The 26,367-nt window shown below is 49.3% G+C and overlaps 1 protein-coding gene across 1 annotated transcript; it reads right to left on the reverse strand.

The window, feature by feature from the left end:
- Positions 1 to 1,514: 1,514 nt before the first annotated feature.
- On the reverse strand, positions 1,515 to 4,964 carry LOC119308768. The gene is made up of 4 exons (XM_037584911.1): positions 4,716 to 4,964; positions 4,582 to 4,635; positions 4,277 to 4,345; positions 1,515 to 3,292 (listed from the first exon to the last, which is right to left on the reverse strand). The coding sequence occupies exon 4, from the start codon at positions 2,524 to 2,526 to the stop codon at positions 1,543 to 1,545; it is 984 nt and encodes a 327-aa protein (XP_037440808.1). The 5' UTR covers positions 2,527 to 3,292; positions 4,277 to 4,345; positions 4,582 to 4,635; positions 4,716 to 4,964; the 3' UTR covers positions 1,515 to 1,542.
- Between the last annotated feature and the right edge of the window lie 21,403 nt (positions 4,965 to 26,367).

A 26,367-nucleotide genomic window follows, 5' to 3' on the forward strand; every position in this document is an offset into this window, starting at 1 on the left:
ATCATTCTACGATCGATCCTGTTGTTACTCTTGTCCGAGGCGTGCAGGATTAGGTTAAAGTCACCTATGACCAACCAAGGCCCCGGGCAAAGAGCTCTCCGATCAACCAACTCCTCCAAGAACGCGATTTTTTGCACATCCGATTGTGGTCCATATACCACCGAAAGCCACCACGTTGGCCCCTCCCTAGGGGACACAAATCCCGTGAGAAAGTTTGTGTCAATCGCAACATTCGACAATTGCACTCTGGATGAGTCCCATCCAACAATAATTCCATGCCTAGTCTCCGAAGCCGGCAAGTACGTGAAACCATCATAAGATGGCCCTAAGCATTGCATAATTGTGAATTGATCCACCCTCTCCAGTTTAGACTCTAGGATACATATGATAGCCACGTGCACCGTGTCTACAAACTCCCTCAGCGTTTTTTTCTTCGCCGGGCTGTTGAGGCCCCTAACATTCCAACAGACCAACTCCATCGCTGTGTATGACATCGGAACACATGAACTCCGAGTCACCAGCGCCCGCCGCCTAGATGGCTACCCATGCACACTGCTCCATCTCGCTGGCCAGGTTTGTAGGAACAACCTTGCCAAAAATCGCTGCTATCGCCCTCAAATGCTGCTCCTGGACTAGGGAGTCGAACATCTCCCTTAGTTGACCTAGCGCGTCCTCCATGACTGCCAGATCCTCGCATGAGATCCCCAACGCCTTGAGAAGAACCGTTTCGGCTGCCGTCGCTTTGCTCTTCTTGTTTTGGCCAATGGCCCCGGACGAGCGTGTGTTACGCCCTGGGGTGAACGGGTCTTGTCCCGCACGCACCCCACGGATCCCTTCGATTTCCCTCAGCAATGGTGGTGCCAGTTTCTTGAGCAAACCCGCACAGAATGATTTTATGTTGCCCAGTGCAGTCGCCTCCTTGTCTGTCAGGTTCGAACCCTCGCTCTGCATGCCGATAGGCTGGCCATGCACAACCATCACGCCGTCCTGCCCCGATTTGTCTGCGTGGGCATCGGACGTAGTCACATCTCCCTCCGTGCCATCCTTCACCAGTGCATGTGCACCTGTCTTGGTTACCTCCATCAAATCCCCCTGGGTCGGCTCCACATGGCCCGGCTCCGACAAGGCAGCTGTCCCGTCCGCACCGATCCCCAGCCTCTCTGGGTTGGCGACAATCAGCTCCGGCACTGGCGCCCAGCCATTCGACAGATTCTCCTGCGATGGTTCCCCGCCCAGGATTCCATGCGGCGAACAGGACTTGTCACCCTCCAGCCAGGCCCCAGCCACCGCGCCCACCTGCCGTAGAGAATCATGTGGGACCTGCGATTCGACCAAGGCCACCTGCGCAGCTGCGCTGGGACCCTCTGGCACCGGCCTCTCCTGGCCTACCACCACAGCAGCACTCAGGCCCTCCTCCTGTGTCATATCCTGCACCGGCAGCACCCCACCAGCGCCAGGCAGACGATCCTCCTCGATCCTAGAGCTGAACTCCCTGGCCAATCCCTTGGACGGCATTGGATCCTTCGCCAACCGCACATCAACCTAGTTCTCCGTGCCTGCCAACCCCACCGCGCCCTGGCTTTCCACCAGCTTATCCTGACCTCCTGTTGGGCCGTTTGAATTTCTGTTGACCACCCCCGACTCCTTGGCTTGACCCGCAACGTAGGCCACGTTGGGGGCAGCGGGCCCCATGCCCATGTGCGGCAGCCTCCAGTCCGACGGACCCACTCTGCCTTCCAGAACCGCCCGGTAGGATCGTCCTGCACCCCCACCGGCTCCGCCGCTCGCCGGCCCCCTGTTGTCACGGACGCCGCGGGACCAAGGCTGCACCACCCATTCTCCGCCATGGAACGAGCCATTGGAGCTGTCCGGGAGGCCACTCTGTCCGCTAGCGTCATCCGAGCAGGACCCCCTCCTCCAGAGCTCCGGCGGCGTGCAGTCACGCATCCGCCCTATGTGCACGTACGCAGGGTACTCCAACAACTGGCGAAAGGATGGCCGTCTCGCCGCCGTGCTCGCCAAATCTTCGTCCGGCTCCGGAACCCAAATTCTGCGGAACACCGGGACGTCGTCAGGGTCTACGCACCAAGCCCGTAGTTTGAATAACAAAAGATCCTCCTTGCTGGCCGTCTCCGGCGCCAAGCTCTCAATCAAGCAACCACTGCCCAAAATCTCTGCTGCCGTGGCCTGCGACCAGACATGCGACGGCATGCCCTCAATCATGATGTCCACCTGGACTCTCATTAGCCTTGACGTTGCCTGCGCTTGCCTCAACCATGGCTTGATGAATAGCTTCACAACTCTGTGCTCGATCGAAGGCACCGCCAGCGCCATGTTCCTGAACTGATGAGCAGCGAAAACCACCAAGAAATCTTCCGGGTGAAACTTGTGAATCGAAAAACGAAACCTTGGGATGCCGAGCTGCGCCGAGATCGCAACAGCCGCATCCTCACAGGTCACCAGCGGTCTGGCCCCTCCGACGTACATCACCACGGCAAGCTGCAGACGGCGTTCCAGATCATCCATGTCCCCAGACCTCTGCAGACTGCAAATCTCCGATGGGGCAGACGGAGGCGCGACGCCGGCCAACCAGGGAAGGGGTTGGGCGCAACTGGCGAGAGCGACACCGACGGCGTGCTCTGCCTAGGCTCCGACAACCTCCTCCTAATGGCCGGCGCCTGTCGAGGCACCACCTCCCGTCTGGCAACCCTGTCAATCACCGCCCGGCGAAGCTCCGCCGCAGAAATAGGACTCCGCGGCACCGCGCACTGAGACGAGACATGGCCCGCCCGACCACATCTGATGCAGAGCGGCTCGTTGATGCAATCTTGTCGCCGATGTCCTTCCTCAAAACACCGGAAGCACAGCCCGTGCAGATCCGGCGGAATCTGGCACAACTCGAACGAGGACGGGGACGACGACCTTGGCGGGGCACCACCCGCCTGCTGCTGCCGGAGAGCACGGCGCCTGCGCCACATGGCTTTACGCGAAGGGCCCGGCCGACGCCAGCCCTCCAATTGAGCCGGCATGTCCCCCGGCCCCCGGCCACCAGCCGCGGAAGACGCGCTCGCCGAGCCCGGAGATCCTGAGAGACCCAAGCCCGACACAACCGGACACTCCCGAAGCATTGCCGAGGACACCGACGGGGGGCTGCGCGACCCAGAGGCCATGCGCACCGGAGAGGAGAAGGTGGACGCCGGCGCCGGAGCGGCCGCCGGCGTGATTTGGTGGGCGACGGCTCCGGAGTGGACGCCGCCGAGGGGGGGAGCTCTTCTCTCGCTACCTGTTCCTCCTGTGAAAAGATCGGCCCAGCTTCCATTAAAACCAACGAAAATAAATATATTGCCATCCATAAGTAAGGAATCATCAATTTTTGTTGTTGTTGTGCAACTCAAACCTAAATACCAAGAAAAACTATAAATGTGTTTTTGTAACCGTGTGAATCCTGAACATGACAAGAATCAAAATTACCAAGGACGAAAAGGCTCAGTTTTACATTTGCAAATTCACACAATAACAGACCAAGATATACATTGAGCAAAGCAAGTAACTAGAAAACAAGAAATTCATTGATGTAATTCTATAAAGTATCAAGGTCACAGTGCCAATTAGTGTCCATAATCAACATTTCAATATTTCAAACAAGAAATTCACTCATGCTTTGTACGAAGTTGAAAGTCACTAATAAGAAGCCTCTAAAATACCATCCGAAACAATCAATGGTAAAAAATGATGAATCTGGACAGCATTGAAGTGCCAATAGAGTCAATCAGTGCTGTCAACCCATTCTTTAGCTGGGTGTTTAATGTACACAAACAACCAACTCTTTGGCTATCCTATTGGTTGTTTAGCCTACTAATCATTTGAATATATTTTGGTGTCTTCCTAACAATGGCCCATCAAGCTAGCAATATTTCATAAGCAACACTTATTATACCAGAGATTGATGAGCATGATAAACAGTTTAATTAAATAGCTGCCGCGGTATGGAAAATTCATGTATTTTTTGTTGATGTTTCAGAGTATGTTTGTTAGGGGATTTAGTTGCCATGGTTCCCTGAGCAGGATTCACATTTACATGGATTATTCTAGAAAAATTCAAGTTATTTGTGTTGGGACACCTAAATTAACCTTTATACCTTTCTATTTAGGAGATGGAAGCAGTATATACAAAATATATCACTAATTATTTGTACAGTTCTTTTTTGATAGGAACAGAACTATTATAGCTGATGTCAACACATCAAGGTGTATGACACAAGAGAGAATAACAAACCTTGATGAGGAAAATGGAGACGAAGCAATGAGCAGAATGGAGCCGCAGCAACGGGTGAGATCGTACAACCTACTAGAAAAGAACCGGTCAGAACACAACCACGACATGCAACGATGCAGATGCAACCAAGAAACACTCGCGGTTCAGAAAAAGAAAAGAACCTAATTACCAGAGCTAGCAATGAAGAAAACAAAGAAAATAGCCTAAACCATAGAACAAACGTTAGCACAGGCGCATTTCATTGAAACAACACGCGTCCATTTCATCAAACATCTTATAGGCAAGTAGAAGTGGCGTGCACAAACCTGAATGTGAAGGACAGAAAGACACACGGTTCGACGCAGGCAAGCCGAAACAATCTGCACGTGGATGAAACGACCATAAGCAAGGGCAAAGAAAAAAGAGAGGTGAAGAACACAAGAAGACGAGCAGGACAAACCTGAACCAGCGTCACCCATCGACCAAACAAGATCCATCACAATGGATCGCAGCAGAGTACAGCCGAATGAAGCAGAGACGAGCGTACGAGGAGAGTCCAAGCTTAAACAAGCTAGTAGTGTATCAAATGCGAACTAATGATAGGAAATTCAAGCAGAGGCTAGCTACATTTGTGTCTGTATATACCTGGATGTCAAACTCGACGAAGGCAATGACCGCGTGCTCGACGGCATGGCCAAACGAGAGTAGCGTGTTCTCCCACTCGCTCGCCGCCCACGACCCGCGCCCCCGGCGGCGCTCCCACCACATTCATACCCGTCCCGCGGTGCCCCACCCCCAAATCCCCTTCCCCGCCAGCAGCACGAATGACAGCTCCCAGGGCCTCCCTCCAGCCGTCACCAGGGTCGTGCGCGCGGATGCCACGATCGGGCAGCGTGCAGTCGAGCGTGGGGTCATCACCGGGAGCGACATATGGACGCTGGTCTCCCCTCTTTTCTCTCTTTCTCCTCTGTTTGTTCTTCTACTTTGCAACTTGCAGGTTGGCTGGTGCAGAAAGAAAGGAAAACAATGCAGAGCAAAGCGTCTCTCTCTCCACTGCCGCAGCAAGAGCACGCGGCATGCCTCGCCCTATGGGGGCCCACCGCATGGTGCTTGCACATCCATTGGGCATGGCCACAATGAGGGGAGAGAGCGCTGAAAGGACTGCAACTAACGACCTACTCTGCATGCGAGGACCCCACACGAGCCCGCAACTGATGACGCAAGGACCCCGCACGCGATTGCCCTATCCCGAGTGCAACCGATGAGACATGCATCCAATGCAGCTGATAAGCGGGACCAAGAACAGCGTCGGCCCACCCGTCATCATAATAGCACCAACGCGGGTGCAGAAGCCGGGTGCACATGCGTCGGCTGACCCCTTCGCAGCCACTCCCTGCAACCCACGACGCGCGTAGCGCGCGAAAAGAGGTCACCAAGAGCGGTTGACCCGATCGAATCTAATCTACACGGTGGGTCGCCCAGTCAGTGCAGCCGACCAGCGGGACCGGTGCCGCTCCGGTCCACCCGTCATCGTGACAGCACAGGTGAGTGCACAGAATCCGGGTGCATATGTGTCGGCTAGCCCTTCCGCGGGTCTCCCCCGATGCACGACACGGCCTGGGCATGACGAGACGCGCGATGCAGTAGGAATGGCTCACGCGAGCAAATCTAACCCAGCCAATGGAAGGTCTGCCCAAGCCCACCAGTCATCGTCCGACACGAACACACCGCTGAGTCAAAATACGCTGTAAAAAAATCAAAGGCTAACACAACAGCATTGATCCGACCAGGCGAGATTGAACGGGCAGAATGCTTCGAAATCTAGGGAGCATCGAGTGAGCGGGTCGGCTAGCCACCTTATATGTTAGAATTGATTCATGGAATAAGTATAAGGATGCTTTTATTTCCAAGTATTTTTCTCCCGCTAAGATCATCTCCATTAGGAACGATATAATGAATTTTAAGCAACTTGATCATGAACATGTTGCACAGTCATGGGAGCGGATGAAGTTAATGATAAGAAATTGCCCTACTCATGGTTTAAGTTTATGGATGACTATACAAAAAGTTATGCTGGATTCAAATTTGCATCTAGAAATTTTTTAGATTCTGCCGCGGGTGTATTTTTATGGAAATCACATTAGGAGAAGCTAGTAAACTCCTAGATGATATTATGGAAAATTACTATTGATGGCATACCGAAAGATCTTCTACTAATAAAAAAGTGTATGCTATTAAAGAAATAAATACTTTGAGTGGAAAGATGGATGAACTTATGAAATTGATTGCTAGAAAGAGTGCTCATATTGATCCTAATGATATACCTTTGTCTATCTTGATTGAGAATAATAACGAATTTATTGATGTGAATTTTGTTGGTAGGAACAATTTTGGTAATAACGCGTATAGAGGCAATTTTAGTCCTAGGCCGTTTCCTAGTAATTCCTCTAATAATTATGGTAATCCCTATAGCAATTCTTATGGAAATTATAATAAGATATCCTTTGATCTTGAGAATAATATTAAAGATTTTATTAACCCCCAAAAGATTTTCAATGCTATGGTAGAAGAAAAATTGCTCAAGATTGATGATTTAGCTAGAAATGTTGATATGATTTCTCATGTGATTGATTCTTTTATGATTAGATCTATGCCACCCAATCTTGATATTAATGTGTCTCCGAAAGCTATCCAAATTTCTATTAATGAAAGTAGGGAGAGAACCGATAGGATGCGTGCTAAGAGAGAATGGCTAAAAAAGTATGTTCTTCTAATTTTTGTGATAATGATGATGAAGATCTTAAAGTGATTGGTGTGACTCCTATTGAATATTTGTTTGCTAATATAAAATTTGATAACAAAGGGACTAGAGATGAGTCAACTTTAGCTATAAGGCATCCCAATAATTTGGAGGGTTAAGATCTTAATGAAAATTTTTGATAAAAGTGGGATTTGCGAGGTCAAAACTTTAACTAGTGATGAGCCCACTCTTTTGGGTTTTAAGGACTTTAACTATGATAATTGTTCTTTGATTGATTGTATTTACTTGTTGTACTCCATGCTTAATTCATCTCATGCCTATAATCAAATTGAAGGAAATATGCCCTAGAGGCAATAATAAAGTTGTTATTTATATTTCCTTATATCATGATAAATGTTTATTATTCATGCTAGAATTGTATTAACCGGAAAACTAATACATTTGTGAATACATAGGCAAAACAAAGTGTCCCAAGTATGCCTCTACTTGATTAGCTCGTTAATCAAAGATGGTTATGTTCCTGACCATAGACATGTGTTGTCATTTGATGAACGGGATCACATCATTAAGGAATGATGTGATGGACAAGACCCATCCGTTAGCTTAGCATAATGATCATTAAGTTTTATTGCTATTGCTTTCTTCATGACTTATACATGTTCCTCTGACTTTGAGATTATGCAACTCTCGAATACTGAAGGAACACCTTGTGAGCTATCAAACGTCACAACGTAACTGGGTGATTATAAACATGCTCGATAGGTGTCTCCAAAGGTGTTTGTTGGGTTGGCATAGATCAGGATTAGGATTTGTCACTCCGTGTATCAGAGAGGTATCTCTGGGCCCTCTCGGTAATGCTCATCACTATAAGCCTTGAAAGCAATGTGACTAATGAGTTAGTTACGGGATGATGCATTACGGAACGAGTAAAGAGACTTGTAGGTAGCAAGATTGAACAAGGTATGAAGATACTGACGATCGAATCTCCGGCAAGTAACAAACCGATTACAAAGGGAGCAACACATGTGAAAGGACATGCGGTGCCCCCATGTGTGGTTTTGGTAATTGATGACATTCTCTATGGACTAATGGTTGCATTGAGTTATATTTGAAGGATTTGTCCATAGGCTTTTCTTGAAGTCCATGTGTTGGTTTCAAGGAGTTTATAAGTTGACCAAGGTGCTATTAAGGAATTATACAAAGATTGGTCATGTGAGTGTTGAGCTTATTGCAAGCATGTCTTGAAGAAGAATATTGCGTGATCATTCATGTCTACCTTCAAGACATCTTCCAAATGAAGAGAGTTGGAAAGTTTCAACACACAAAAGCATACAAGATGTACCGAGGGATCAAGTGATCCCATGGTATGGTAAGCATTGTCCATTAAGCTTTGTGTGCTAACCCATGGTATTCGTGAGAGTTCATTGTGGGGTTAGGTTGCGGTGTGTAAGTTCAAGTGGAGCATCACTAAGAGATCAAATGCTTGAAGCTTGCCATCCATTGTGGCGACAATGGACTTGTGAAGATGTGCGAAAGAGTGGTTCACCCATAGTGGAGTATGGGGGAGCAATCAACTAATCTTCATCGAACCAACACAATCAAGAAAGGTGGTCCAACTTGAGGGAGTTGAGATCATCATCATCTAACTCAAGTGGACCATGTGCAATGCAAAGGTTTGCCCTAGATAGGTTTTCTATTTTACCAGTCTCATGGTGGTAGTTGGGAGACCGGGTTATAGGATCGATTGCCGTACTATCAAGGGGGGCTCTCGATGAGTAGCTTGATCGTATCATTCGTAGAGAGATCAAACCATTGTATCCTTGCATCATCTTTCTTGGTTCTTGTTTGGTTTTCTTTGTGTGTCTTATAACTTTTGGTCATCTTGATGACAAGCTCGAGTTCATTGAAAAGGAGTTCACATGCATCTTCTATGATGTTTTCGATGTTGGAGGTTATGTCGCTGTTTTGATGCTCTCGTTGTCTTGTGTCCAACAAGCTTGAGTTTGCTCAATTCAGAGCTCATTTGCAGAAGTTATGGCAGTTTTGGTTTTCCTTGGAGTGTACTTGTTTACGTGGAAATGGCATAAGGATGGCGCCAGCGGTAGTACCGCTGGGCCGGAGCGGCAGTACCGCGTATCGCCACGAGCAGTAGTACCGCTATCTCACAGCGGTAGTACCACCCATGGCCATACGCGGTAGTATGGATCCGGTTCCACGCTGGTACCGCCTCGACTCGAGATGTGGTTTCTCGTGTCGGGTTCAGTGGCAGTAGTAGCTGCAGTAGGAGCAGTAGTACCGCTCATGTGCGGTAGTACCGCGGCTACCACCGCCCCTAGTGCCGCTCAATGGCCCTCCTCCCTGTCCCTTCTCCATGTGCTCATGAGGCGCTGTGCGTGGTCCTAGCGGTAGTACCGCTAGGCCAAGCGGCAGTACCGCTGCGGCCAACGGTTGTACCGCTGGCTCCAGCGGTAGTGCCGCTCATACGGCTCTGCCTCACCCTCTGTTTTGCTCCGCTCTCTGTGTTCTACCGCCCGGGCGGTAGTACCGCTCCCCTGAGCGGCAGTACCGCTCGTGCACGGACTGAGCACATAACGGTTGGATTCGGGAGCTCCTATAAAAGGGGGTCTTCTTCTCCATTGAACCTTATCCTTTGAGCTCGTGTTCTTCCCCCATTGTTGACCATCTTTGAGCTTGCTATCTCTCAATCCCTCCATGGATTCTTGCTAGTTTTTGGGGGAAAAGAGAGAGGAGATCTATATCCACATTCCCACCACTCACTTTCTCCTCTATGTGAGGGGAACCCCTTGGATCTAGATCTTGGAGTTCTCCTTCTTGTTCTTCCTCTCATTTTCCTCCCTAGCATTAGTTGCTTCGGTGGGATTTGAGAGAGACGGACTTGGGCACTCCATGTGCCCTTGCCATTGCATTTGGTGCATCGGTTTGAGTTCTCCACGGTGATACGTGGAAGTGAAGTTTGAGAAGCTTATTACTCTTGGGTGTTTGGGCACCATAGAGCCTGTTCCTCTTGGGTGCCTTGGCGCCCTAGACAATTGGTGTTGTTCAGAACTCAATCATTATGGTGTAAAGCTCCGGACAAGCGTCGGGGTCTCCAATTAGGTCGTGGAGATCGCCCGAGCAATTTGACGGGTACCGGTGACTGCCCCAAGGGTTGCCAAAGTATACGGGTTCAGTGACCGCCCCCAAGGGTTGCCATTTGTACGGGTTCGGTGACCGACCTCAAGGGTCCCTTAGTGGAATCACGACATCTTGCATTGTGCAAGGGCGTGAGGAGATTACGGTGGCCCTAGTGGCTTCTTGGGAAGCATTGTGCCTCCACACCACTCCAAATGGAGATTAGCATCCGCAAGGGTGTGAACTTCAAGATACATCGTAGTCTCCACGTGCCTCAGTTATCTCTTATACGAGCCCTTTACTTATGCACTTTACTTTGTGATAGCCATATTATTTCTTGTCATGTATCTTGCTATCACTTAGTTGTTTATATTGCTTAGCATAAGTTGTTGGTGCACATAGGTGAGCCTTGTTGTTGTAAGTTTGGTGCTTGAAAATTATATGTTAGGTTTATTCCACATTTGTTCAAGCCTAAACCGTAATTATTTTAAAAGCGCCTATTCACCCCCCCTCTAGGCGACATCCATGATCTTTCAGTATGTTGTTATGCGGTTTGACCGATAAAGATCTTCATAGAATATGTAGGAACCAATATGAGCATCCAGGTTCCGTTATTGGTTATTGATCGGAGATGCGTCTCAATCATGTCTACATAGTTCTCGAACCCGTAGGGTCCGCACGCTTAACGTTCGATGACGATTTGTATTATGAGTTATGTGTTATGGTGACCGAAGTTTTGTTCGGAGCCCCGGTGAGATCATGAACATGACGAGGAGTCTCAAAATGGTCGAGAGGTAAAGATTGATATATTGGAAGGTTATATTCGGACATCGGAATGCTTTTGCGAAGTTTTGGAGTACCAGGAGGTTACCAGACCCCCCCCCCTAGGAAAGTAATGGGCCAACATGGTACTTAGTGGAGAAGAGAGGGCCGGCCATAGGAGGTGGCACGCGGCCCTCCTTGCCAATCCGAATTGGACAAGGGGTGGGGGCGGCCTCCTACCCCCTCTCTTTTCCCCCTTTGGTACTCCGGAAAAAGGAAAAAGGTGGGGGGGGGGCGAATCCTACTAGGAGTGGAGTCCTAGTAGGACTCCCCCCATGGTGCGCCCTGAAGGAAATATGCCCTAGAGGCAATATAAAGTTGTTATTTATATTTTTCTTATATCTTGATAAATCTTTATTATTCATGCTAGAATTGTATTAACCAGAAACTTAGTACATGTGTGAATACACAGACAAGACAAAGTGTCCCTAGTGTGCCTCTACTTGACTAGCTTGTTAATCAAAGATGGTTATGTTTACTAACCATAACATGTGTTGTCATTTGATGAAGGGGATCACATCATTAGAGAATGATGTGATGGACAAAACCCATCCATTAGCTTAGCATAATGATCGATAAGTTCTATTGCTATTGCTTTCTTCATGACTTATACATGTTCCTCTGACTATGAGATTATGCAACTCCCGAATACCGGAGGAACACCTTGTGTGCTATCAAACGTCACAACGTAACTCGGTGATTATAAAGATGTTGTACAGGTGTTTCCAAAGGTGTTTGTTGGGTTGGCATAGATCGAGATTAGGATTTGTCACTCCGTGTATCGGAGAGGTATCTCTGGGAAGTCTCGGTAATGCTCATCACTATAAGCCTTACAAGCAATGTGACTAATGAGTTAGTTGTGGGATGAAGCATTACAGAACGAGTAAAGAGACTTGCCGGTAATGATATTGAACTAGGTATGAAGATACCGACAATCGAATCTCAGGAAAGTAACATACCGATGACAAAGGGAACAACGTATATTGTTATGCGGTTTGACCGATAAAGATTTTCATAGAATATGTAGGATCCAATATGAGCATCCAGATTCCGCTATTGGTTATTGATCGGAGATGTGTCTTGATCATGTCTACATAGTTCTCAAACCCATAGGGTCCCCACGCTTAACGTTTGATGATGATTTGTATTATGAGTTATGTGTTTTTGATGACCGAAGTTTGTTCAGAGTCCCGGATAAGATCGCAGACATGACAAGGAGTCTTGAAATGGTTGAGACATAAAGATTGATATATTGGAAGGCTATATTCGGACATCGAAATGGTTCCGGAGAAGTTCGGTATTTTTTGGAGTACCGGGAGGTTACTGGAACCCCTCGGGGAGTTGATAGGCCTTGCTGGGCCTTAGTGGGAAGGAGAGGCAGCAGCGAGGAGGTGGCGCGCCCCCCAAGCCCAGTCCGAATTGGACACGGGGTTGGGGGCGCGGCCCCCTCTCCCTTCCTTCCCCCTTCTCCTTTAGATTGAAACCTACTAGGACTTGGAGTCCTAGTAGGATTCCCCTTCTCCCGGCGCGCCTAGCATGGCCGGCCAGCCTCCCCTCCCTCCTTTATATACAGGGCAGGGGGCACGCTAGAACACACCAAGTTTTTCTATAGCCGTGTGCGGTGCCCCCTCCACAGTTACACACCTCGATCATATCACCGTAGTGCTTAGGCAAAGCCCCACGCCGGTAACATCATCATCACCGTCGCCATGCCGTCGTGCTGACGGAACTCACCCTCGTCCTCAACTGGATCAAGAGTACGAGGGATGTCATTAAGCTGAATGTGTGCTGAACGCAGAGTACGTTCAGTACTTGGATCGATTGGATCGCGAAGACGTTCGACTACATCAACCGCGTTACTAAAACACTTTCGCTTCCGGTCTACGAGGGTATGTGGACAGACTCTCCCGTCTCATTGCTATGCATCTCCTAGATAGATCTTGCGTGATCGTAGGATTTTTTTTGAAATACTACGTTCCCCAACAGTGGCCTCCGAGCTAGGTCTATGCATAGATGATATATGCAGGAGTAGAACACAAAGTGTTGTGGGCGATAATAGTCATAATGCTTACCACCAATGTCTTACTTTGATTCGGCGGTATTGTTGGATGAAGCAGTCCGGACCGACATTACATGACCACGTTCATGAGACTGGTTCTACCGACGTGCTTTTGCACATAGGTGGCTGGCGGGTGTCTGTTTCTCCAACTTTAGTTGAATCAAGTTTGACTACGGCCGGTCCTTGTTGAAGGTTAAAACATCACACTTGACGAAAACTCGTTGTGGTTTTGATGCGTAGGTAAGAAAGGTTCTTGCTAGAAGCCCGTAGCAGCCACGTAAAACTTGCAACAACAAAGTAGAGGACGTCCAACTTGTTTTTGCAGGGCTTGTTGTGATGTGATATGGTCAAGACATGATGTGATATAATTTGTTGTATGAGATGATCATGTTTAGTAACAGAGTTATCGGCAACTGGCAGGAGCCATATGGTTGTCGCTTTATTGTATGAAATGCAATCACCATGTAATTGCTTTACTTTGTCACTAAGCGGTAGCGATAGTCGTAGTAGCAATAGTTGGCAAGAAGACTATGCTACTATGATGGAGATCAAGGTGTCAAGCCGGTGACGATGGATATCATGACGATGCTTCGGTGATGGATATCATGAGCACAACATGATGATGGCCATATCATGTCACATATTTTTGTTGCATGCGATGCTTATCTTTTATGCATCTTATTTTGCTTAGTACGGTGGTAGCATTATAAGATGATCCCTTACTAAATTTCAAGGTACAAGTGTTCTCCCTGTGTATGCACCGTTGCTACAGTTCGTCGTGCCGAGACACCATGTGATGATCGGGTGTAACAAGCTCTATGTTCACATACAATGGGTGCAAGCCAGTTTTGCACACGCAGAATACTCGGGTTCAACTTGACGAGCCTAGCATATGCAGATATGGCCTCAGAACACTGGAGACCGAAAGGTCGAGCATGAACCATATAGTAGATATGATCAACATAGTGATGTTCACCATTGAAAACTACTCCATCTCATGTGATGATCGGACATGGTTTAGTTGATTTGGATCACGTGATCATTTAGATGACTAGAGGTATGTCTATGTAAGTGGGAGTTCTTAAGTAATATGATTAATTGAACTTTAATTTATCATGAACTTAGTCCCGATAGTTTTTGCAAATTATGTTGTAGATCAATAGCTCGCACTTCCCTATGTTTTTTATATGTTCCTAGAGAAAACTAAGTTTAAAGATGATAGCAACAATAATGCGGACTGGGTCCGTGATCTGAGGTTTATCCTCATTGCCGCATAGAAGAATTATGTCCTTGATGCACCGCTAGGTGACAGACCTATTGTAGGAGCAGATGTAGACGTTATGAACGTTTGGCTAGTTCAATATGATGACTACTTGATAGTTTAGTGCACCATACTTTATGGCTTAGAACCGGGACTTCAAAAACATTTTGAACGCCACGGAACATATGAGATGTTCCAAGAGTTGAAATTGGTATTTCAGATTCATGCCCATGCCAAGAGTTATGAGACCTCTGACAAGTACTTCGCCTAAAATATGGAGGAGAATTGCTCAGCTAGTGAGCATGTGCTTAGAATGTCTGGGTACTACAATCGCTTGAATCAAGTGAGAGTTAATCTTCCAGATAAAATAGTGATTGACAGAGTTCTCTAGTCACCATCACCAAGTTACTGGAACTTCATGATGAACTATAATATGCAAGGGATGACAAAAGTGATTCCTGAGCTCTTCATGATGCTGAAATCAACGAAGGTAGAAATCAAGAAAAAACATCAAGTGTTGATGATTAAACAAGATCACTAGTTTCAAGAAAAGGGCAAAGGGAAAGAAAGGGAACTTCAAGAAGAATGACAAGCAAGTTGTCACTCCAGGGAAGAAGCCCAAAGCTAGACCCAAGCATGAAACTGAGTGCTTCTACTGCAAAGGAAATTGTCACTAGAAGCAGAACTGCCCCAAACATTTGGCGGATAAGAAGGATGGCAATATTTGATATACATGTTATTGATGTGTACCTTACTAGTATTCATAGTAGCCCCTGGATATTTGATACTTGTTCGGTTGCTAAGATTATTAACTCGAAATAGGAGTTACAGAATAAATAGAGACTAGTTGAGGGTGAAGTGATGATGTATGTTGGAAGTGGTTCCAAGGTTGATATGATCATCATCACACCCCCCCTATACTTTCGGTATTAGAGTTGAACCTAAATAAATGTTATTTGGTGTTTGTGTTAAAGTATGAATATGATTAGATCATGATTATTGCAATACAGTTATTCATTTAAGACAGAGAATAATTGTTATTCTATTTACATGAATAAAACCTTCAATGGTCGTACACCCAATGTTGATGGTTTATTGAATCTCGATCTTAGTGATACACATATTCATAATATTGATGCCAAAGGATGCAAAGTTGATAATGATAGTGCAACACACTTGTGGCACTACCGTTTAGGTCATATTGGTGTAAAGCGCATGAAGAAACTCCATGCTGATGGGCTTTTGGAATCACTTGATTATGAATCATTTCATACCTGTGAACCCTGCCTTATGGGTAAGCTGACTAAAACTCCGTTCTCCGGAACAATGGAATGAACTAATGACTTATTGGAAATAATACATACCGACGTATGCGGTCCGATGAGTGTTGAGGCTCGTGGCAGGTATCATTATTTTCTGATCTTCACAGATGATTTGAGCAGATATGGGTATATCTACTTAATGAAACACAAGTATGAAACATTTGAAGAGTTCAAAGAATTTCAGAGTGAAGTGGAGAATCACTATAACAAGAAAATAAATTTCTACAATCTGATCGTGGAGGTGAATATTTGAGTTACGAGTTTGGCCTTCATTTAAAACAATGTGGAATAGTTTCACAGATCACGCCACCTGGAACGCCACAACGTAATGGTGTGTCTGAATGTCGTGACCATACTTTATTAGAAATGGTGCGATATATGATGTCTCTTACTGATTTACCACTGTCATTTTGGGATTATGCATTAGAGACAGTTGCATTCACGTTAAATAGGGCACCGTCAAAATCTGTTGAGATGAAATCATATGAACTGTGGTTTGGCAATAAACCTAAGCTGTCGTTTCTTAAAGTTTGGGGCTGCGATGCTTATGTGAAAAAGCTTCAACCTGATTAGCTCGAACCCAAATCGGAGAAATGTGTCTTCATAGGATACCCAAAAGAAACTGTTGGGTACACCTTCTATCACAGATCCGAAGGCAAGATATTCGTTGCTAAGAATGGATCCTTTCTAGAGAAGGAGTTTGTCTTGAAAGAAGTGAGTGGGAGGAAAGTAGAACTTGATGAGGTAATTGTACCTTCTCCCGAATTGGAAAGTAGTTGATCACATAAATCAGTTCTGGTGATTCCTACACCAATTAGTGAAGAAGCTAATGATGATGATCATGAAACTTCAGATCAAGTTACTACCAAACCTCGTAGGTCAACCAGAGTACGGTCCGCACCAGAGTGGTACGATAATCCTATTCTGGAAGTCATATTACTAGACAATGATGAACCTACAAACTATGAGGAAGCGATGATGAGCCCAGATTCCGTGAAATGGCTTGAGGCCATGAAATCTGAGATGGGATCCATGTATGAGAACAAAGTGTGGACTTTGGTGGACTTGCCCGACGATCGACAAGCCATAGAAAATAAATGGATCTTCAAGAAGAAGACTGACACTGACGGTAAGGTTTTCGACAAGTTCAAGGTGTTGACTACAATGAGATTTTCTCAACTGAAGCGATGCTTAAATCCGTCCGAATCATGTTAGCAATTGCCATATTTTATGAAATCTGGCAAATGGATGTCAAAACTACATTCCTTAAATGGATATTTATTAAAGAAGTGTTGTATATGATGCAACTAGAAGGTTTTGTCGATCCTAAAGGTACTAACAAGGTGTGCAAGCTCCAGCGATCCATATATGGACTGGTGCAAGCATCTCACAGTTGGAATATATGCTTTGATGAGTTGATCAAAGCATATAGTTTTATACAGACTTGTGGTGAAGCCTGTATTTACAAGAAAGTGAGTGGGAGCATTACAGACTTTCTGATAAGTATGTGTGAATGACATATTGTTGATCAGAAATGATGTAGAATTTTCTGGAAATCATAAAGAAGAGTTTGAAAGGAGATTTTCAAAGAAAGACCTCGGTGAAGCAGCTTACATATTGGGCATCAAGATCTATAGAGATAGATCAAGACGCTTGGTAAGATTTTTCAATGAGTACATACCTTGACAAGATTTTGAAAGAGTTCAAAATGGATCAGTCAAAGAAGGAGTTCTTGCCTGTATTAAAAGGTGTAAAGTTGAGTAAGACTCAAAGACCGACCACGATAGAAGATAGAAAGAGAATGAAAGTCATTCCCTATGCCTAAGTCATAGGTTCTATAAAGTATGTCATGCTATTTACCAGACCACTTATGTGCCTTGCTATGAGTTTGGCAAGGGGGTACGATGGTGATCCAAGAGCGGGTCACTGTATAGCGGTCAAAGTGATCCTTAGTTACCTAAGAGGACTAAGGAAGTATTTCTTGGTTATGGATGTGATAAAGAGTTTGTCGTAAAGAGTTACATCGATGTAAGCTTTACAAAATCCAGACGACTCTGAGTCTCAATCTGGATACATATTGAAAGGGGGAGCAATTAGCTAGAGTAGCTCCATGCAGAGCATTGTAGACATAGAAAAATTGCAAAATACATACGGCTCTGAATTTAGCAGACCCATTGACTAAACTTCTCTCACAAGCAAAATCACACCTTAGTACTCTTTGGGTGTTAATCACATAGCGATGTGAACTAGATTATTGACTCTAGTAAACCCTTTGGTTGTTGGTCACATGGCGATGTGAACTGTGGGTGTTAATGACATATAGATGTAAACTATTGGTGTTAAATCACATGGCGATGTGAACTAGATTATTGACTCTAGTGCAAGCGGGAGACTAAAGGAAATATGCCCTAGAGGCAATAATAAAGTTGTTATTTATATTTCCTTATTTCATGATAAATGTTTATTATTCATGCTAGAATTGTATTAACCGGAAACTTAGTACATGTGTGAATACATAGACAAAACAAAGTGTCCATAGTATGCCTCTACTTGACTAGCTCGTTAATCAAAGCTGGTTATGTTTCCAGACCATAGACATGTGTTGTCATTTGATGAACCGGATCACATCATTAGAGAATGATGTGATGGACATGACCCATCCGTTAGCTTAGCATAATGATCGATAAGTTTTATTGCTATTGCTTTCTTCATGACTTACACATGTTCCTCTGACTATGAGATTATGCAACTCCCGAATACCGAAGGAACACCTTGTGTGCTATCAAACATCACAACGTTACTGGGTGATATAAAGATGCTCTATAGGTGTCTCCAAAGGTGTTTGTTGGGTTGGCATAGATCGAGATTAGGATTTGTCACTCCGTGTATCGGAGAGGTATCTTTGGGCCCTCTCGGTAATGCTCATCACTATAAGCCATGCAAGAAATGTGACTAATGAGTTAGTTGTGGGATGAAGCATTATAGAACGAGTAAAGAGACTTGCTGGTAACGAGATTGAACTAGGTATGAAGATACTGATGATCGAATCTCGGGCAAGTAACATACCGATGACAAAGGGAACAACGTATGTTATTATGCAGTTTGACCGATAAAGATCTTCGTAGAATATGTAGGAGCCAATATGAACATCCAAGTTCCGCTATTGGTTATTGATCGGAGATGTGTCTTGATCATGTCTACATAGTTCTTGAACCTGTAGGGTCCGCACGCTTAACGTTCGATGACGATTTGTATTATGAGTTATGTGTTTTTGATGACCGAAGTTTGTCCAGAGTCCCGGATAAGATCTCGGACATGACAAGGAGTCTTGAAATGGTTGAGACATAAAGATTGATATATTGGCAGGCTATATTCGGACATCAGAATGGTTCCAAAGAAGTTTGGGTATTTTCTAGTGTACCGGGAGGTTACCGGAACCCTCCCCCCCCCCCCGGGAGTTGATGGGCCTTAGTGGGCCTTAGTCGGAAGGAGAGGCAGCAGCCAGGCGGAGGCGCCCCCCCAAGCCCAGTCCGAATTGGACAAGGGGTTGGGGGTGCGGCCCCCCTCTCCCTTCATCCCCCCTTCTGCTTTAGGTGGAAACCTACTAGGACTTGGAGTCCTAGTAGGATTCCCCTTCTCCCAGCGCGCCCAGCTTGGCCGGCTGGCCTCCCCCTTCCTCCTTTATATATGGGGGCAGGGGGGACCCTAGAACACACCAATTTTTGCCTTAGCCATGTGCGGTGCCCCCCTCCATAGTTACACACACCAATCATATCATCGTAGTGCTTAGGCGAAGCCCTGCGCCGGTAACATCATCTTCACCATTGCCATGCCGTCGTGCTGACAAAACTCACCCTCTTCCTCAATTGGATCAAGAGTACGACGGATGTTGTCGGATATCAGGCTCTGGCAAAACCTGTAAGGTTCTAACTCTGGGTTGCGCGCGAAGATCTTCTCCCTACCGATCTACGCCCACAACCTCGCCACGATTCTAAGCTAACACGATGAACAACACAAGGGACGCAAGGTTTATACAGGTTTGGGCCACCGTTGTGGTGTAATACCCTACTCCTGTGTGTGGTGTGGTGGATTGCTTCTTTGGCTGATGATAGACAATACAGAGGAAGAACAACCTCGCGAGGAGAGGTGTTCTTGTGGTGGTGACGTGTGGATCAGCTTGGTTCCGATCCTCCTCCTCTTTCTACTGTGGTGGCTATCTCTATTTATAAAGGCCCTGGTCCTCTTCCCAAATATTGAGCGGGAAGGGAGCTAACAACGACCATTTTGAAAGGGGACAGCTAGTACAAGCTATCCTGACTAAAGGTGGTCTTCAACTGCCAAAGGCACTGGCGATGATGCCGTCTTGAGCTCCATGGTGACCTCCGTCTTGCCGTCCTGCTGGTCTTGGTCTCGTTGCACCGATATGGAAACCTTTGCTTGATGCCTCGGTACTCCGCTCCTGTGCTTGCCCCCTTTGCACCAAAGAGGAAACGAGGACACTGCACTGGCTGGCACCCGCCTGGTCTTGGTCGTCATGGCTTGCGTCAGGTGCACCTCGCGAGGTACCCCTTGCCTTGATCTCTCCGCCTCCTCGCGAGCCTGCCTGGCGAGGCCGCCTCTGGGGAGGCCATGCATCATCCACCCCACGAGGCTTGGCCCCTCACGAGGGTCTTGAACTTAGGTTGATGAAGAAGGGCCATATTGGGCCACTGCTGAGCCACGCCGCAGGCCGCAAGCAGGCAAGTCTGGGGACCCCAATTCCCAGAACGCCAACAGTAGCCCCCGGGCCCAAGGCGCGCTCGGACTTGTTTAGCAGCGAAGCCAAACGGCAAGTGCAGAGTGCCGCGGGCCCAAACAGCCTGCTGCCTTGGTTGACGCGTGGCAACTGATTGGACGTGGGCGTCTCCGCTTCCCACGCTGCCTCGGCAACTGCCCGATTTGACGAGTCCCTGCCGCATGCAAAAAGTGTCATCATTAGCTGTGATTGTGGAGGCCGTCAGTTGGCCTCTCCTGGACTATAAGTACGGAGAGGCGTGAGCCCCCGTTGTCCATCTCTCCCTGCTCCGCCTGCTTCTTCTCTCTTGCTCCTCCTCTGCTCTTGGCGCCAATGGCACCGATCCGCCGGTTCTCTGCCGAAGAGAAAGGAAAGGCCCCCCGGGAGGGGCCTGACCCACTCTCGCCGAAGAACGACCAGTCCCGGGCCACCGCAATGGGGTCGAGAGGCCGGAGATGACGGGGCCTTGGTGCGAGCGGCCGCCTCCTAGGTTCCCGCTACCCCTGTACGCCCGGGCCAAGGGCCCTGGAGAAGGAGACGGCGAGCGCCGCTGCCCGCGCTGGAGGCGAGGTCGAAGAGCCATGGCGGCACGCGCCGTTGCCCCCGGAGTCCACGCCACGGACTCCTCTCGCGCGCTTGTGCTCCACGCCGCGATGCCTCCAAGCACCTGGATTCGCTTCCCTCCATTCTTCGCCTTTGAGATGCCGCCGAGGGGGCCTCTAGAGCTTTGGCTGCAGCACGTCGACTGTGGTGCCCCGGCGACCGGAGCGGAGGCTGAAGTCTTCACTCCGGGCAAGGTCTTCATGACCCGAGGCTGGGGCGAGATTGCCCGGGTCTGCCGAACAGGGGGTGCCCTCGTGATTCACTTTGAATACGACGACGCCTCCTTGATGCTCTTCAAGGTCTTTGACGCAGAAGGCCGCCGGCTAGAGTGCTGCCCCAGAGGAGGCAGCTAGGACACCGACGTGGCAAGGTCTAGGCCTGCCACCCGCTTCCCCAACGGCTCCTCTGGCAGTAGCGGCAGTGCTTGGGAGTCCAACGACTCTCCCGAGCTCTTCATGACTCCGAAGACGAGCAATGACAGCTACATGCCCCCGAGCTCGCGTCGTGCCCGGAACAAGGAGACTGCATCAGGACGTCGGCGTAGCTGATCTGGATGGGGTTGGCGCCGGCCTCCCGTGGCCCACTGTTGATGATGGCGTCGGCCATGGAGGCGCGTGCAGTTAGGGCTCCTTAGGATTCGCGTCTTTTGTTCCCTGCGAGGAATCGAGAAAATACCCCGTGGGGGCATGTAAAGGGTCCGCGATGCCTTTTCTCGATATTATCCTTATTAGGAAACAGTGCGAACGCTTGTCCTGTTCCGGCTTGGTTCTCCCTTTCTAATATCGCGACGACTCGGTGCTCTACGCTGACAGGTCCCGCTCCCCAGGCAGGCTTCAGCCGTCGCTGTGCCGTGGTCAAGGCCAGGAGGTGAGCGGCCTGAGGTCCAGTAAGAGCCCCTGAGGCGCGATGCTCAGGAGGTCCGCTTGAGCGCATAAGCAGCCGCCGAGAGATGAAAAAGGAAGGCAACGTTTCCGCCATAGAGCCACATTAGGTGGAGATTCTGTGTCGCATCAATTAGCTATCGTAGGCGCGAAACTTATCTCGAAGGCATGGAGTCGTTCCATCGCGCCGTGCTTGACTTAGACGTCGGCAGCTGGGATGCAGCTGGGTTAGTCCCTAGCGAGCTTCTCCTCTCTTCCCCACACTCTCCTTAGTGCTCTACGTCCTCAGGTCCCGGCCCTCGAACGAGCTCAGCCGCCGCTGGTATGACAGGTCGCGATGTCGTGGATAAGGCCAGGGGTGAGGGCAAGAGAGCCAGTAAGAGCTCCCGAGTCACGATGCTCAGGAGCCCCCCTTTTAACGTGCAAGTGGATCACATGGGAAAGAAAGGGAGAGCTCGTGGTGACACCCGCTGTTGACCTCAGGGGGTTCCTGTAAAACCAACACGAGAGAAGCACGAGTTGCCATTATGATTGCTGGCCGACCATTGGTCGCTCTGAGAGAGCGGTGAGGGCACTGAGGGCCTGGTGAGGTGACGGTTGTGGGGTTGCCGCGGGCCAGAGCTCGACCACTCAGATTTGTCGGTGTTGCAGAGACGGACCCATGCACAAGCGCCATGCCAGCGTAAGCAGCTGCAGAGGTAGGTGTCAATCGAGCAGGCAATAACCACAGGCAGGTTAAGCATGAAAGGCAAATCAGCTTAGATAAAAGCAGGAAGGGTACATGCCACTGGGTCAGGACCGAGCAGCTTAGGGGATGATGCAGCCCGAGGGGCGCCCCCCAGCAAGGTAAACTAAAGACATAAGCAAAAGGGATACATGCCGCAGGGACAGACACACGCGACCTGGGAATGATGCAGCCCTGAGGGTGCTCCCAGCTGAAATGAACTCGAAAGATGTCACCTGGCACTGTTGTAGAGGGGGAGGGGTGTTGATGTAGCCGAAGATGCGCGGTGAAGAGACCGGCCCTCACGAGCCACCGGAGCCCTGAGCCTCGGGAGGCTCTGGCGGCCCAGGCGGTTCCTCGAGGACCATTTCCATCTCCGCCAAGACCGCGTGATGCCTGGCCTCCTGAGCCGCCAGAATACTTCGCAGGTGTCGCTGGTGGGTGGCAGCCGCGTTCTGCAAGCCGAAAGGCATGCGAACGTAGCTGTGCGACGGACCCTCACAACGCCCCGCGCGCGAAGGCCAGTGGCGGTCCTGAGATGCAGCCCGATTGAGCCCTGGTAAGTCGATGCAGACGCACAGCCCGCCATCCTTGCATGGATGGGGAGCTACGCCAGGCAGGCGGCGATCGCCGCGTATGACTCTTGATTCCTGAAGCTCCTGAGTGGCCTTGGTGATGAACTCCTAAGGGTTGGTCCTTCCTTGCCCCATGCCTTCCTGAGGGAAACGTGCTGCGAAGCACGCCTCCAAGTAGTGCCCGAGTGCCTCCCTCATGATCTTGGCAAAGTCCGAGGCCCTCCAGAAGAGAGCACCCGAGCCCTGCCCGAGGAGGGCGCTGAGCGCGCCTTCCTATGCGATGGAGGGAGGTGCCCCTTGCACGGGCGCAGATCCTGACGCGACACCTCCGGAGATGCCAATCTCCTGAGGGCCTGAGCCGGGCGATGTCTTCTTCTTCTTCTTGGGAACTACCTCAGGAGGGTTCTCGCTCTTGTTGTCTGGGTCCTCAATTGATGCAGCTTGAAAGGCACGCTCGACGAGCATACCGCATCCTTCTCTTCGCAGGGGACTGTGATGACTCCGCCGCTTCCTGGCATCTTGAGGACATTGTAGCCATGGTGGGTCACCGCCATGAACTTGGCCAGGGCCGGATACCTGAGGATGGCATTGTATGGCAGGCCAATATGGGAGACGTCGAAGTCGATGAGCTTGGTACGGTAGTTGTTGCGCTGTCTGAAAGTGACTGGGAGGCGGACCTGCCCTATCGGGGTGGTGGAGCCGTCGGTAACTTTGGAGAAAGTCTTGGTATGCTGGAGTTGATCATATGGCACTTGAAGGTTGTCGAACATCTCGACGGACAGGACGTTGAGGCCTGCGCCGCTGTCGATTAGGGTCCTGGTGACCTGCACGTTGCTGATGACTGGGGAACAAAGCATTGGAAGGACACCAGCTATGGCCGCACACTTGAGTTGATCTGCTGAGCTAAAAGTGATGGCGTGCATGGACCATCTGAGCGGGCGCGTTGCCTCAAGCTTGGGTAGGACTGCATTCACCTCACGAGAAAACTGCTTGAAGATGCGCTGAGAGGATGGGGCCTGAGCACCGCCCAAGATGCAAGCGATAGCACGCGGCTCTTGGAAGCCCCCAACCCCCTCGTCCTGATGGTGGTCATCATTCCTTCTTGGCGGTGGCAGCGGAGGAAGACTTGCATTGCCCTGCAGGTGGTCCTCGCGAGGCTGATCCCTCTAGGCTCCCTCACGAGGCTGGTCCTGCCAGCAATCCTCGCGAGGTCAATCACGCCACTCCTGGCGAGGGCCTAGGTCGTCCCATCGTCCTCCGCCTCTTCCTCCTCGGCCGTAGCCCCGGCCGTTGCGCTCGGGGCGCTGACCGATGTGTCCCTCTCGAACGGCTCTGAGCTCCTGGTATTCGTTGGTGTTGTGGGTGTAGAGGTTGTGGTAGGCGCATAATCGGCTACCCTGGGATGACTCCGGCTGGTCCCTGTCGTGCTTCATGTCTGGTTCTGCTGTGAGCACGACTAATCCTTTGCGCTTCACGTCCTTGGCCTTAGCCTTCTTCTCTTCTGGGCCAGCAGCTGGAAGCTTGAGGAGGGAGAGGTGTCCCTCCTCAGCCTTGCGCACTTGGTCGCCAGGTTGAATAACTTCAGATAAGTGCACAGATCCTTGTGGATGGCAAGCTCCTCCTTCATCTTGACGTCGCGGACGCCATCAGAGAACACTGAGATGATGGTCTCCTCTGTCACCCTGGGAATCTTGAGGCGAGCGCCATTGAAGAGCTGGATGTACTTCTGCAGGGTCTCTCCAGGCTGCTGCTTGATGCGGCACAGGTCACCCACGGCCGGAGGGCGGTCGCGAGTGCCCTGGAAGTTGGCGATGAAACAGCTGCGCATCTCGTTCCAAGAGCAGATCGAGCCGGGAGGCAGGCTCAGGAGCCAGGTGCGGGCACCGTCCTTGAGCGCCATGGGAAACCAGTTCGCCATGACCTTTTTGTCTCCGCTTGTTGCCTCGACGCCTAGTTTGTAGAGCTGCAAGAACTCTGCAGGGTCGGCAGTGCCGTCACAGCGAGGATGCAGGTTCGGCTTGAATTTGCTGGGCCAGGCGACGCTACGCAGCTTGGTGGTGAAGGCGCGATAGCCTGCCATGGCCACCGGAGCTTTTTGCAGACATGAGGCCTGCTCTTGATAGTTCTCGCGCGCCGCCGCCAGAGGCAGCGCGAGGTATTGGCGTGCTGGTGCAGGGATGCAGTCTTGCCGTGCTGGTGCAGGGAGCACGTGAGCGCCTTCTTGAGGCTGAGGGATTTCTTGACAACTTCTTTCTTGCCGTGCGGGCGCTGGATGCAGTGGGTCATGTCCAGGAGCTGCGCGCTTTGGAGCCAAGGCGCCTTCTTGGGGAGGAGGTGGCGGAGGCACCCCCTGAGCTGCATCGCCCATGCAGGACGGAGGGTGAGGAAGCCATAGGGATGCCCAGGAGAGCCCTCTGCGGCGCTGATGAGTGACACGTCTCCAACGTATCTACTTTTCCAAACACTTTTGCCCTTGTTTTGGACTCTAACTTGCATGATTTGAATGAAACTAACCCGGACCGACGCTGTTTTCAGCAGAACAGCCATGATGTTGTTTTATGTGTAGAAAAGAAAAGTTCTCAGAATGACCTGGAAATCCACGGAGACACTTTTTGGAATTAATAAGAATTTCTGGGCGAAAGAAATACACCAGGGGCCCCAGGGAATGTCCACGAGACAGGGGGGCACCCCCCCTGTAGGGCGCGCCCCTATCTCGTGGGCCCCCTGGACCTCCACCGACCTCAACTCCAACTATATATCTTCCGTCTCGGGGAGAAAAAAATCAGAGAGAAAGTTTCATTGTGTTTTACGATACGGAGCCGCCGCCAAGCCCTAATCTCTCTCGGGAGGGCTGATCTAGAGTCCGTTCGAGGCTCCGGAGAGGGGGATTCGTCGCCGTTGTCATCATCAACCATCCTCCATCACCAATTTCATGATGCTCACCACCGTGCGTGAGTAATTCCATCGTAGGCTTGCTGGACGGTGATGGGTTGGATGAGATTTACCATGTAATCAAGTTAGTTTTGTTAGGGTTTGATCCCTAGTATCCACTATGTTCTGAGATTGATGTTGCTATGACTTTCCTATGCATAATGCTTGTCACTAGGGCCCGAGTGCCATGATTTCAGATCTGAACCTATTATGTTTTCATGAATATATGTGTGTTCTTGATCCTATCTTGCAAGTCTATAGTCACCT

This window comes from Triticum dicoccoides, chromosome 5B (assembly GCF_002162155.2).
Source record: "Triticum dicoccoides isolate Atlit2015 ecotype Zavitan chromosome 5B, WEW_v2.0, whole genome shotgun sequence".
Taxonomy (NCBI): Eukaryota; Viridiplantae; Streptophyta; class Magnoliopsida; order Poales; family Poaceae; genus Triticum; species Triticum dicoccoides.

Excerpts from the sequence above, each read along its gene's own strand:
- LOC119308768 (XM_037584911.1), bottom strand. The coding sequence starts at position 2,526 with ATGGATGATCTGGAACGCCGTCTGCAGCTTGCCGTGGTGATGTACGTC.